At 42.6% G+C, this 14,714-nt stretch overlaps 1 protein-coding gene across 1 annotated transcript in view; it reads left to right on the forward strand.

Moving 5' to 3' along the window:
• sobpa (sine oculis binding protein homolog a) overlaps positions 1-14,714 on the forward strand; it is a 61,876-nt gene that overhangs the window by 24,128 nt on the left and 23,034 nt on the right. Inside the window, exon 4 of the mRNA XM_084044513.1 lies at positions 2,584-2,735. Within this exon, the coding sequence (XP_083900639.1) occupies positions 2,584-2,735 (152 nt within the window). The remainder of the gene's footprint in view (positions 1-2,583; positions 2,736-14,714) is intronic.

The raw sequence follows: 14,714 nt of genomic DNA on the forward strand, positions 1-14,714 counted from the left end.
AAATCGGTACACACTATCTCTATAGTAAACCAACCGTTCATTCAGATGTTTCATATTCCATCCTGATTGGCTAAGATTGGCTTCCAAAGTCCATGCTTGTGTGTGTGTGTGTGTGTGTGTGTGTGTGTGTGTGTGTGTGTGAGTCCGTCTGTCTGTCTGTGAGCAGCTAATCTCCGGCACCGTTGGGCCGATCGCACACCGAATTTTTCAGATCGGCCTGTTATAGCGCCACCAGGAGGTCGATTTGTGCAAAACTTTTTTTTATATTACTCCTACAGACCAAATATCATGCAAATCGGTACACACTATCTCTATAGTAAACCAACCGTTCATTCAGATTTTTCATATTCCATCCTGATTGGCTAAGATTGGCTTCCAAAGTTTGCAGGAGTGCTCCGTTTTGAACAAAATGCCTCAAATCATGAACACAGCATGCGATTTCCATAAAATTTTGCACGCACATTCCCACTAGGCCGAGGAAGAAATGCCCCTTGAAATGTTCAAATCAGCCTCATGGTGGCGCGATAACAGGACGATTTGTGTTTTTACCTATAACTGCACCGATCTGTTTAAAACTTTGTATGTGCACTCCCTCAAGGCCAAGGAAAAACCTTTGCCCTGCATTTTTCCCATCTGCCTTTTATAGCGCCACCAGGAGGCAATTTTTTGCAAAACACATTTTTTAATATTACTCCTACAGATTTTGTCCAAACATCACGCAAATTGGTACTCATTATCTCTATAGTCATGTGATCAAGACGGATCTGTCTGATTCTACATATTCCATCAACATTGCTGGCCACTATATCCTATCTGACCCGGCGGAGACCTGTGCTCCGAGGAGCACTTATTCTAGTTTATTGTAGACATATAGTGGAGTTAAAAGTACAATACATATATTTTTTTTTTCTTAAATTTTTATCCCACGATTTTGTAACCCTATTTTTAACACCCAGTGCCAATTGTCTATATATGTAATCCTGGACACTACCTTCCCTCTGCCAACCTTGGGAGGCCAGGGCCGAGCTCATGCCTCCTTCAATGCATGAGAGCCAACTGACCTTCTTGTCACCTGACAGGGGGTAGTTTCCCTGGTTGGACGTAAGCGCGTGGAAGGAACACGTTATTCCAACCAGTTCCCTTCCCCTCCATCAGGCGCCCCGGTTGGCCAGGGGGAGGTGACCAGGATTACTGCATGTTTTTGTGAGGGTACCTACCCTAGGAGACACGGGGAGAACATGCAAACTCCACACAGAAAGGCCCTTTCGCCAAACCCACCTAGGGTATGGACGCTGATGACGCGGAGGAGAGAACACGCCCCCAGCGCCCACAGAAAAAAAAAGTACAATATTTCTAACGTGAAATTTGGTGGAGTGAAAGTCAGGAGCTAAATAAAAAACAAACAGACAAAAGACCTACAAAACTGTACTTATGTACAGTACTCAAGTAAATGCACTAGTTACTGTCCAACACTGGTTAGAATTCAGTTGCTGACGCACAGTGTTCAGAAGTGTAGTTGTGGTGTGGATGGTGGCTGATGTATGCAGTCACACCTGGCCTCAGTCTAATTATGCTCTGGGTTGGGTGTTAGTACACATCTGTTAATCGATACACACTGGATAAATTGGCCATCCTCCACACACACACACACACACACACACACGCACACACATCTATATTTTCAATGTTCACACACCTGTAGTTTCAATGTACAAATTGTTATTTCGATAGTACGTTGTCTGACTGTTGCTATATTCTGGTTTACCTGGGATCCTAGTTTCTTGAGGCACTACACTGTCTCTCTGGCATTCTATGTATTATTAAGGTGATTACCTTGCTTAGTCGCTCTGGATAAGAGTGTCTGCTAAATGCCTCAATTGTAATTGTTCAAACATCACTTGCAGTGGTGGAAAGTAACTAAGTATATTTACTTAAGTACTGTACTTAAGTACAATTTTGAGGTATTTGTACTTTACTTGAGTATTTCCAATTTCCAATACTTTTACTTCTACTCCACTACATCTCAGTGCCAAATATTGTACTTTTACTCCACTACAATTATTTGAAAGCTTTAGTTACTTTTCAGATATAAATTATTACATTATAAAACATACATTAACGCGTCGCGATGCGACGCGTTGTGAGCTTGTAGATCTGCTATTTTCAAATATTGTTGTACTTTTACTTTTGGTACTTTAAGTACATTTTGATGCCACTACTTTTGTACTTTTACTCAAGTACATTTTGAATTCTGGACTTTTACTTTTAACAAAGTATTTCTATATTGCAGTATTGGTACTTTTACTTAAGTAATGAATGTGAGTGTGAGTACTTTTTCCACCACTGATCACTTGGCTCAATGCCAATGCACGTACCATTATACGATGTACAGTATAGCACGTGCATTAGCATTTCATTAAATGGTTGTCTTCTACTTTGATGTATATTATACATCAAAATAGGCGACAACCATTTCTTCCCTTTAGTGAGAGAGAGAGAGAGAGAGCATACATGCAACCATATTTCCATTGTGTCCATAAGGGTTCTATAAACATCCCCTGTCGCTATACTTGTGTCTTCCAGACGAGGACGCGTCCAATGTCCAGATCATGTGTGCTTGGTGCCAGAAGGTCGGGGTCAAGCGCTACTCGCTGAGCATGGGCAGCGAACTCAAGAGCTTCTGCAGCGAGAAGTGCTTCGCTGCCTGCCGCAGGGCCTATTTCAAGAGAAACAAGGTAAGTCACCGCCCCCCTCCTTTTCCCCCTATCATCAGTGGGTCCGAGTCGAGTAAAACACAAGGCATCAAAATCACAAAAACAAAGAAGCTCTACGGTGTCCCTCCTCGTCACACATACTGTATTATTCTTTCACCTTAATTGAGGTGAAGGAAGCTATCGGCATCAGCCTCAAGCTGTTGGTCAGGGGAGCCTCGTCCCTTATTGCGGCTTTGGCTGTTATTTCCCCGAGTCTCACAGCTCCAGATTTTGAAGCGCTCTTCTCTAACCAGGGTCTTTGCGAAAGCTCGTCACGAATACACACTTGAACACCACTGTCAGCCCCTCCGTGGCTTATGGCTTATAGACACTTTTAGTGCGTTCAAGAGCATTTAACCAGAAGCCACAAAACGGAACGACGGAAGGCAGTCATGATTGAAGTTGTCACTGTTTTCTGATTTCGTCCATGATGAACAGTAAAAAATAAAACAATCTGCTTTCTCTCTTATACCAAAGCTTGGATATGTAAGGAATTACAATGTGAGTATGAGCGTGTTTTAATCTCCTTCCTTGTTTGTCCTAAAATCAGTTCTTCATCCAAACATTAATCACTTTTTTTAGCGCACTTGTTAGTGGAGCGGGAATGAGATCAAGGGGTGCACATGTGTCTGTTCATTTTGAATCAAGTGATATCCAGTTTATTTTCTTTGCTGACACTTTTTTTCCCAGCATGAGAATCAGGCTGAGCCTTGTGCCTGCTGTGCTGTCCCGTCGCACCATGTTTGTTCACCATTTTCTACCTAAATATTTGTAGATGTTCACCTTTCTCACAGGGCCTGTGGATTGGGGCGCACTTAACCCGTTAAAACCGGGAAAGCATCTATGTCATTTTAGATTTGAGCTATATATAGTACCGGTGTATAGCAATGTACGTTTTTCTGAAAACTCTTAGGATTTAGAACAGTGGTTTAGAACAAGGGGTTCTCAAAAATATCTGCTATTTTTGATATTTTTTTTGAAACTTTTGAATAATTTTGAATTTGTTTTAACACAAATCTTCTCCTATGGGGGTCCCTGGCACAAAACCTATTCACATGGGGGGGGTCCGCGGCCAAATACATATCATTTTGGGGGTCCCAGGCATGAAGAAGTGTGAGAACTACTGATTTGGAAAGCATTTGTTGAATCGGCCTCAGGTCTTAATGGGTTAATGCCACATGACTCATCTTGTAACAGGCAAAGACCCTCTGACACGCTAAAACCCTGCGAGACAACCTTCAAGCATTTAGGTGTCATATAAGATCAAAATATGACTTTGGAACATGCTTTGTTTTGAGAACGTATGAAGTTAAAAGGTGTAAGATGAATTCAAAGAAGTATGTAACTGAATGTCATACGCTAAACATGTTACATTGATCATATTTGAACTGGGGACCCCCTACCCTGACAAGCACTTGGAATTGTAGGAGTTGAGGCATTCAATTTAGTTTGACTCGGTTCCACAGATAAATATTGTGAAAATAGCTGTGAGGCGTTGTGAGCTTCAGCTATTTTCACATTTTTTGCCTCTTTCTTATTTGACAATTTGGCCAATGTTTGACCAGTTTTCCATTATTTTCAGTATTAAAAAGGTATTAAAAAGGTCTTAAAAGTCCTTAAATGGTCACTTAACTGTCATCTGGGGACCACTCCAAAATCGGGTGCGTCCCGACCCACAGGTTGAGAACCACTGATTCAGAGAAACAGTTAACAGGACATCAAAGCAGCATGAATGCAACATAAGCAACTCATAAGCTCTAGACATATAGGATTTCATTAAGACGGAAACATAAAAAGCTTATATCACAAATCAATCTGAATTCATGTATAAAAATCTATAGGATGGCTAGAAACCATATTGTAGCCTCAACGACAACAATGAAAACTAGCCTTCTGTCTCACTGCGGCACATTAAAAGTACAATGTTTATTAGTGTGCACTGTCCCGGGTCAAAGAACAAAGAAAACTAGAAAGAGGCGCTCCACGGAGCGCATATCCCCACCAGGCTTGGTTGCCTATCCAGGGCTGTGTAAGTCATGGGTTGCAGCCGTCAGGACATGAGAAAGCTGCGGGGGGAATAGCATTTAAGCGCTTAACCCATTTAGACCTGAGGCAGATTCTAAAAATGCCTTCCAAATCCTGACCTAAGTTTTCTGAAAAACTTCCAATTTGTATTAAAAAAAAGTAAAGAAATTAATGTTGCAACGCAGTATACTGTATATACAGGTATATCTGTTCAAAGTTTGAAAGGTATAACAACATATGGTTGTTCCAGGTCTTATGTAATACAAATATGGGGTCAGTCAAAATAGGCCATTCGCGCAATATTGGATCCAATTATAGCATCAAAGTAGTATCAAAAAGTGTCTTTTGAAGAAAATGCTAAATAGAAAAAAAGTAGTTAGGCATAAATGGGCATGCAAATTGTTGATGGTACGACCTATGGTTCAGGAGTTATAGGCCAAAAAGTGCCACCATGAGGCATTTGAAAGATTTGCCTACTGGCAGTGTGCACAAAAAGTTTCATGCTGATCGGTTCAGTGGTTTGCGAGATTAGCTGAGAATATACACACGCACACACGCACACACGCACACACACACACACACACACACACACACACACACACACACACACACACACACACACACACACACACACACACACACACACACACACACACACACACACACACACACACACACACACACACACACACACGCAGGGGCAAAAGCATAATCTCCATCCCTGGCCTTGGGCCTCACGGCGATGACAAACAAGGGTATTCAGCAGAACATTCCCAGTGATGTTTTATTAGGCACAACTGGCCAGACATTTACATAAACCTCAAATGGAGAAATCTCATGAAATGTTGAGCGTCCGTACTGTATCTGCAGCTCAGATCTCCATGCCCAACAAGCATGAAATCCAGTCATTTGGAATAGAACTGTCATGAATAGACAGTCAGTGATACCTTAGGCCATTGCATATGCAATTGTTGGGACACAAACAGTCTATTTCCATGTCTCCAGTGACCTCCAGATTGTGGCATTTGTTGGTTTCAGGCATGAGGCTTTATAAATATGCATTCATATGGGTCATTTTGGATGTGCCCGCCTGTTCAACTGATGCTTTTCAAGGTGACTTGGGGCATGCTGGGAAGTGTGGGGAGGGATGAAAATAAAGATATGTCATTGTCACAAAACAATTGTCACAAACACCTTATGCGCTCTAACATGCAACACATGGCATATATTCCTAATGTTGGTCACTATCAAAGAAAAATGTTCTGATTGGGTTGATTTCTACCCATATTGACCTTAATTGATATTAACCGGTTCGCATGTCATAACAGGTGAACTACAAACTCAGGATTGAGCTTGTACATTGGCTATTTTCGCAAAGAGATTTGGTGTTGAGATGGAAAAAGGAGTGGACCTAGTATAGAGCCCTGAGGGACACCGGTGGTTAAAATGTGGACATGCTGATCCTTGATTGGTTCCAGGATACACACAAAGCCACACGATAAGTTGAAATTGGTTACAGCAGTGGTTCTCAGAGTGAGGTCCGGGGGGACCCGCAGAGGTCCTTGCGGGGGGGAGGGTTCCAGGGGGTCCCCAGCGAAATTAGTTAAAATAGCATCAAAATCAGTTGAACCACTTTAATTTTAACCCTTAAGTAGCCGATTGTATATCTGCTATTTAAAAAAAAAACTTGAAAAAAGTTTACAAATTAGGATTGTTTTTGAAACATTTTAACGATACAAATCTTGTATTTGGGGGTCCTTGACATGAAAATGTTTACAAACCACTGGTTTAACAGGCACAAACCATTCAACGTAATCTATCCCCCTGTGTCGATGCCGCCTGCACCTGTTGAGACGATGACGCGAAGCAGCAGCATTATCATTAAGAACCAAACCGTTTAAAAGGCTGACAGCCTGTCACAATTATTACATAACGGCCTTTGTCGGCCTAATCAACGCGTCTCGATGCGACGCGTTGTGAGCTTGTAGATCGGCTATTTCCACTATTAATGTTTTTAAAGTATAAAGTGCATCTTCAAAGCCTAAAAGCCAAACAGAAATAACATTTTTATTCATATGTTCCAGTTGTTCAACGACAAAAACACAATGAAATCGTTGACCGCAATTATTAATCGCAGCAGCGCTAACAGGCTAGCGCTCTGCGTTGCACACCTCATCCCCGGGCAGGAAACACATACGTATGTATAAAGCATTCCGAAAAAGCGTCTGCGAGCGGCGAACGCACAGGAAAAGGCCTTCGTCTGCCACGGCAGGGCGGCTCAGATTCTATATTTTGTCTGGCGCTCGCACATTCATGCAGGCCATTTGTGTAAGCGATACCCGCATGTTTCTTTTCTCATGCACCCACAAGGTTGGCCACAACAACAAGGCCTCCAAGGCTTTTTTTTTTTTTGCTTGCGAGAGAGAGAGAGAAAAAAAATTGTCATGGCTGGGGAGAAAGAAAAAAAAATGCGTATCTCATGTCTGTGTGCGTTGGATAGGAGAGAAGCGATGTGGGGGTGGTGGGAATGAGGTAGGAGGAGGGGGGGGGGGGGGTAAGCAAAGTCACTGGTATTGTGTTGCATGAAATATACTCAGTTGCTTCATCCGTGCAACCCAATCCCCTCCTATGGTGACTAGCAATTGGGCATTTGAGGGGGGGACTGTGGGGGGGGGGTGTTACGCATAGAGCCTGATTTCTACTTAGTGGTCGGTGTCCCATGCCCGAAAATAGCCGATGTAGGTTATCGGGCTATTTTCACAATTGTCGATATTGTTAAAAAAATCCGGAAAATCTTTTAATCTTTGTGGAACTTAAAAATGTAAATATGGCAATGCATTGATATCGAAAACACAATGTACTTTGTAAATACTATAGTATTTTTAAAAACATGTACTTTTGAATACTGAAGTATTTTTGAAAGCAAGTAACTTTTACTTGCAGTTGAGTAATATTTGACCAGGCGTAGATCTATATTTTGACTCAAGTACTGGGGTTGAGTACTTTGTCCACCACTGCATATGAGCAGCACGGTGCGACACGTTGTGAGCTTGTAGATCGGCTATTTTTGGGGCAGGACACCGGAGCACAACGGTGTGTGTGTGTGTGTGTGTGTGTGTGTGTGTGTGTGTGTGTGTGTGTGTGTGTGTGTGTGTGTGTGTGTGTGTGTGTGTGTGTGTGTGTGTGTGTGTGTGTGTGTGTGTGTGTGTGTGTGTGTGTGTGTGTGTGTGCACGTGTTTATGTGCAGGGCAAATGATTAATGGTCAGATCAGTGTTGGACTTGGATCAGTCACTTATTTGGCTGTTTATTTGAGGGTTTAAGCTAGTGGGTGAGGTTGTGTGGAAGGTATCAGTTATGCCTGGTGTTCAGTCACGCCTGATTTGCACCTTGCCGAACGAAGGTATCGTTCGCCAAAAATAGCAGATCTACAAGCCACAAACTTGGCTATTTTCGGCGAGTGACACTGTCGCAGATGAAGAATAAGATCAGGCTTTATCCCCCCCCCCCCCACACACACACACACTATACACTTCTTGGATCGGTACATTGATTGTGACGCGTGTCTTTATTTTGAATGCGTCTCTATGCCGACTGCGTTTTTCCGCCGGTTTGTGTGACCCTCTGTGTTGCAAAGCGAGTTTTAATTTGAAATGTAACCCAGTAAAAGGGGAAAAAAATAATTCTGTCCCCCCAGGAAGATCAGTTACACATGGAAAGCTCAGTGTGGCTTTCTGGCCATGTCGCAGCTAAAGGATCAAGAGACAAAAGTCAGGCCTGCCATGTCAAGAAAACAAGACAGAACTGTGACGTATCTATGTCGTATGACTAACACATTTGGGCATGGTTTCAGCCTGATCCAAGCCCCATTGTCTTCCATTATTGTATATCGTTGTTGTCAGGCAGAAACCTCTTTTTGTGTTTTTCCGTAAATTAATGCCCCACTTGATCATATGGAATGTGTTCCAGGGGCCACAAGAAAGGTCCGCAGTGGCCGAATTTGGCCTGCGGGCCACCAGTTGAACATCACTGTTGCGGGCTCTCTGTGAATGGGATATGAAAGGGAACAATTTTCAGTTACAGATACAGTTACAGATTAACCAGCATAGAGGGGTGGCACAAGTACCTGCCCACCACCGGTGGTGCATCCGGCTTTATCGAGTTTCTATATGAACACAATTGGCCCGCGTTCGGGGGAGGGAAGCGAGGCGTAATCTGCACGCAATCCTACGGGCTGGGGCGGCACCTGTCAGCGGGGAGTGTTGGGCGGGAGGAGTAGAACGAAGGCTCTACGTTCTCCTGGTGGGGGCTCCTCACTGGCAGGTGAGCCAGTAGGATACAACAGCGGTGACAACACACAGAAATGTGTGTGGAGAGGAATTAATTGGTTAAATTGGGGAGAATAATTGTGCACAACTTGCACTTTCAGTTATCTCCAAGACGACCACAGTGGCAGGCTACAGTTTCTCTGCTGTTGAGCTGTTCCTGGTGTTGTGTCTTTATTAATGATCCTACAGATTAAAATCGTACTTTCCGTGGTTTCTGGTGGTATCCCCGGTTCACCATCGTTCTCACGCAGATTTCTGGGAGGAGTGATGTGAAGATTATGTGCGGTGGATTTTTCCTTCTCTCACTGGCCAGGTTTTAAGTGTTTCAGTAATAAGTCTTTCCTTTACCCTCCCCAAATCACACTGGGCATGAGAGGGTGGTTATAGGACATTGACCAAACCTGGTGGGAAACCAATGTTGCCAGATTTTCTGAGAGAAACAAGCAACCAGTCAATTTACAAACAACTTTACATAAAAATAAGCCCATGTCTCTTATAGTAAGTGGACATGGCAACACTGTGGGAAACCCCACTACAGGGTGCAGCGTAAGAGCAAAATGGCTGCCGCGTGAATACAGTCAATAGACAGGTTTCTTGTTTACAAACATTATTACTGGGTGTGCATGCATGCAAGACCGCTTTGACTGAATCATGCACAGCTGGTTAGACTCTAATCAGCTGTGCGTGATTATAGAGTCAGCTAGAGCAGCGAGCTGCAGTGCGTGATCACGTCAACTCAAACACGAGTCCGTCTCCAACTCAAAAGATGCGTCCAAATAATTGGCAAAACAACCAAGATTTTAATGCTAATATAACGTTAATATAAAAAAAGAAAATAGTTTTTTTTTTAAATGTAAAGTTGTGTTTTTTCTTTGAAACCTTGAAAAATATGAGTTCATAGCGATACCATCAAATAGGAACGTATGTATGTCCATTCCATTGATTCAAGCCAGTCCAGATTTTCTAATAGCCCCTGATCCAGAAAAGGTTGGAAACATATAGAATGCTGCTACTGTATCTGATCCCTAGTTAGCTCTATGCACAGCAGCCATATTGGAAAGAAATTCTTCCTCCACAGATGTTACCAATGATACTAATGAAGGCTCTGTTATGTTATGTTTAGTGTAGCACAGTGGTTCTCAAACTTTTTAATTTCAAGGACGCCCATAACTCTGAGAGTGAACAGATGGAACCAAATGGACCCTTACAGGTCCATTTGGTTCCATTTGTACACTCAAAACTCAATCAATTTAAGTACGTTTTTTAACTCTGAGTAAACTCAGTGTATATGAGATTGCACCGGCAGGAGTTCATCTATGTTTCTTGGCAGGGGCACTAACCACGTCAATGATTTACATAGATACAAACAAGATGCAAATACTTGCATTTACATACTAGGCCTATATGCGTCATGCAAGATTTGCTCAGTTATTTATTGCTATGAAATTAGCTTTGATTACACATTTGAGCTTGTAAAAGCCACATTGGTTTGATAATTGCTCTTTAACCCTGAGGCCAACTGAGACCTAAGACCTGACTTTTTATGTCATATATGACACAGTTGCTTCCCAGTTTTAATGGGTTAATTTTGTCCTATAAGCAATGTAATGTTGCACTGATGGTTGCCGCAGAAGTCATTCAACAGTACTTTATCACAGAGGCGCTCAAAATTACAAAAGCACTTTTTATACTATATGAGTCTCATATCATGTTTTGTCCATTTTGTGGTAGGCTACGTATGGATTCTGACTGAATGTATTAACCACTTAAGCCCTACTTTATGTGCATTGTATCATGATGCATTGTGAGCTTGAAGAGATTTGGTGTAGAAGGAGAAAGTGGTCAAAGTACAGTTGTAACTCAAGTCCAGTTCTCTAGGACTAAAGGGGTCTAAGTGGTTAACTGTGAAGTCCCATCCACTTTTACACCTTCAGTTATATGAGTTTGCTGCTTATCCCATTAATACCTGGAACGCATCTGTGTCACTTTAGAATTCTTTAGCTATAAACAAATAGCAGATATACAAGCTCATAGCGCGGCACCGAGTGCCGCGCTATGAGCTTGTAGATCTGCTATTTTTGAAAAATCTTGAAAACATTTTTTTTTTTTTTTTTTTAACTGTTAGGATTTAGAAAACATTTTTAAGAATCACCTCAGGTCTTAAAGGGTTTTAACCACTTAAAGATAGGGTAAGTGATATTGTTTTGTTAAAATAAGTGTTGAATAGCTCTGTATTCTGATAGTACTCATTGCTATATAAAGTGTTTGTTCATCCAATCATTAGAGGGAACTCACACAGGATACAGGATAAACAAGTGAATTTGGAAGTGATGACACAAAGGAATGAGTAGACAACTGGAACACTATAACATTTAAGCTGATAAATGGGTATTATGCTCTCCTGATTGGCTGAACATTTGCAACCCACCTGAAAATGTATTTTCTGTCTAACTCTTCCACTGCCAGAGTAAATAAATAAATAAAGCCCTGACTGCCAGCGATTTTCTTACCTTTTCAAGTAGCCACAGAATATTTATCTCCAGTATGATCGATCCGCTGATGGTTCCCTTTTTTATACGCCGTTGAAAATAGCACGTCTCGGCCAAAAATACATAGTAAAACACAGGAGCCCAAATAAATGAACCAGGAAGTGAATGGAACAGTAAATCTTCGGATCACATTATCTCCTGGTTCTGTGTGAAACAAGATATGACACAGTCATATTATAGGTTGCGGCGGTTGAAAATGCTCATGTGGCCTATAGTTGCTTCTTTTGGGCTTGTTTTGCTAGACCTGTTTGCTTATTTCTCTCACTAAACATTGAAATTGCAACGTTGAAAGGCCAAATGAGGAACAGCGCCACAGTTCATAGAGATACATACAGTGGCTGAAGACAGTATTGCGGGTCGTCTTTAGATCCCATATTCTGAGAGGACATTGAGCCCTCATTGGCTGAAGGACCAGCCAATGAGGAAAAAGTCACGCAAAAGTCAGGACTAGCGAGTGTAGATGTAGACCAGGTTTTGCAACCTGGTAAAAAAAAAAAGTCGTCATAAGTCGTCCTTGGCAGTGATAATCACGTGCCCAAAATAGGGACACCAGGTTAAAATTGGTGCAACTTGTAACATTCCTGTTCTATCCCGGATTTTAAACCAGGTCATCTGCATGCGTAAATGCTGACCACTGATCTAAGAGAGCCTGCCTGCTTGCTCTGGGGAGAAATAGAGTGTGTTTGTGTCAAACCAGAAACAGGATCGTGTCAAAAGGTCGTGTCCAACATATCTATATACGGTATGTCTCAATAGAAGAGCTGGGAGACCAAATACTGTGTTATATTGTATTAACATACTCTACCACAGGAAAAAAAAAGATTTTTACACAATAGTGCTTCAAGTAAATCATTTTGATTCAACGGCGCGTCCATTTCTTTACACCAGGAGTTATACGCTTAGTCAAGCACCTTTCATTAGGAACATAACATACAGTACATACTGTACATACAGGCGCTTCCAACGTGGCATACAAGTATTTTGTTAGAGGATTAGACAGGTCTGGAAGGAGACTACAGCAGGATTAGTGGCAGGTCGGTCGGTGGTTGGTTGGTTGGTGCCTGTCGCAGTGTAAGGGCTTTTTTTTGGCACTCTGCGAGGAGGACGGGATGGGATGGGATGGAATCCCCCCCGGGAGACCCCTGCAGGAGGCTCCTGCGGTGTCTTACCCCGGGAGCTCCCTCCAGGCGAGAGGGGGCAGAGTGCCTCTTCATGTCAGCACAGAAATGTCACTTCCACCTCACACACACACACGCACGCACGCGCACACACACACACACACACACACACACACACACACACACACACACACACACACACACACACACACACACACACACACACACACACGTCTTCACTACACAAACACGTCTTTACTACACACACACACACACACACACACACACACACACACACACACACACACACACACACACACACACACACACACACACACACGTCTTCACTACACATACACGCCTTTACTGCACACACACACACACACACACACACACACACACACACACACACACACACACACACACACACACACACACACACATGCGCACATGCACATATATCTTCACTACACATACACACATACACACATGCATGTACGCACACACACCCTTGTGGCTGTGATTTGCCCTTCCCGATATACATAGTAAAATCCTCGGCGTTGCTAATTCATCCATTTGTAACTCTGAGCATGTACAAAATGGACCCCTTTCGGGTCCATTTGGTTACACTTTGCACATGCTCAGGGTTAGATTAATACTCAGGAATTTACAGGGTACACCACCTCAATCACGCACACGCGTACACACACACACGCACGCACACGTGCACACGCACACACACCATTGTTGCTGCGATTTGCCCTTCCCGATATACACATAGTAAAATCCTCAGCGTTAATTAATCCATTTGTATCTCTGAGCGTGTACAAATGTAACCAAATGGACCCATTACATTTAAATTTACACCGTTACATTTGCACATGCTCAGAATTAGATTAACACTCAGGATTTTACAGAGTACACTATGCTTCTTTTCGTCTTTTTTTTTACCACGCGTGTGCATCCGGAGATGAAAATGGGGAGACGTGTGTGTGTGTATGTGTGTGTGCTTGCGTGTGTCCGTGTGTGTGTGTGTGTGTGTGTGTGTGTGTGCGTGTGTGTGCGTGCGTGCGTGTGCGTGTGTGTGTTGGTACAGTAGCTCAGTGGAATGCTTCAGGCTTGCTTGACACAGCTGCAGGGCATGGAGAGGAAGATGATTATCTCATAGCTGCCAGCCATTCCAACTCAAATATAAGAGAGAGCGAGCAAGAGAGGAGAACTCCAAACTATACAACTAGGCGTCACAGTTGTGAAAGTGAGGTCACACGCATAGATGGATATGACACCAGCATGTCATTCTACAAAATGTGCTTTGGATATCTATATACAGTATGTTTGTGACTCTCTAGGAAAAATGAAACATAAATGATTTTATAACTTGTTAATGTTCAGGCACATCGTACACAGTATGCATCACAAATGTACACTATAACATGTACAGTAGTCATGACATCAATCCGCAATCCATAACTCTTTTTTAATGAACACAACATAATTTTAACCCAATTATCTGTATGGTAGGGTATGTTTATGCAAAGTACCTATATCTGCAGTGGTTGGAGGTGGTCTCCCGATACTCTTCCATTGAGATATTTAGGCGTCAGGTAGGACACCTACTGGTTGTTAAGTAGTAGTGTCTGAACCTCATAAGTGCAATATCTCCCCTGGCCAAGCAGGGGTTCGCTCTCTTGGCGCAGCGGTAGAAGTTTGGTGGGTTTGAATACCGAGTAGAACATGATAAAACATATGGATGTCAGCTGTAAACAATGACACGGCAGCTAATACTTCCAAACTATAATGAATCACATCACAGGTTTACAGGCGTAAAGAAATGTGTGAAATTCGTTTTTGTGCAAACTCCATTGTTTTTGTTGTCTTCAGGAGAGAGAAAAAGAAGGGGGGGGGGGCAGGGAGAGCAAGGAGAAAATAAATCAAACAGTAAA

Source organism: Gymnoscopelus microlampas (assembly GCF_963454915.1).
Source record: "Gymnoscopelus microlampas genome assembly, chromosome: 20".
Taxonomy (NCBI): Eukaryota; Metazoa; Chordata; class Actinopteri; order Myctophiformes; family Myctophidae; genus Gymnoscopelus; species Gymnoscopelus microlampas.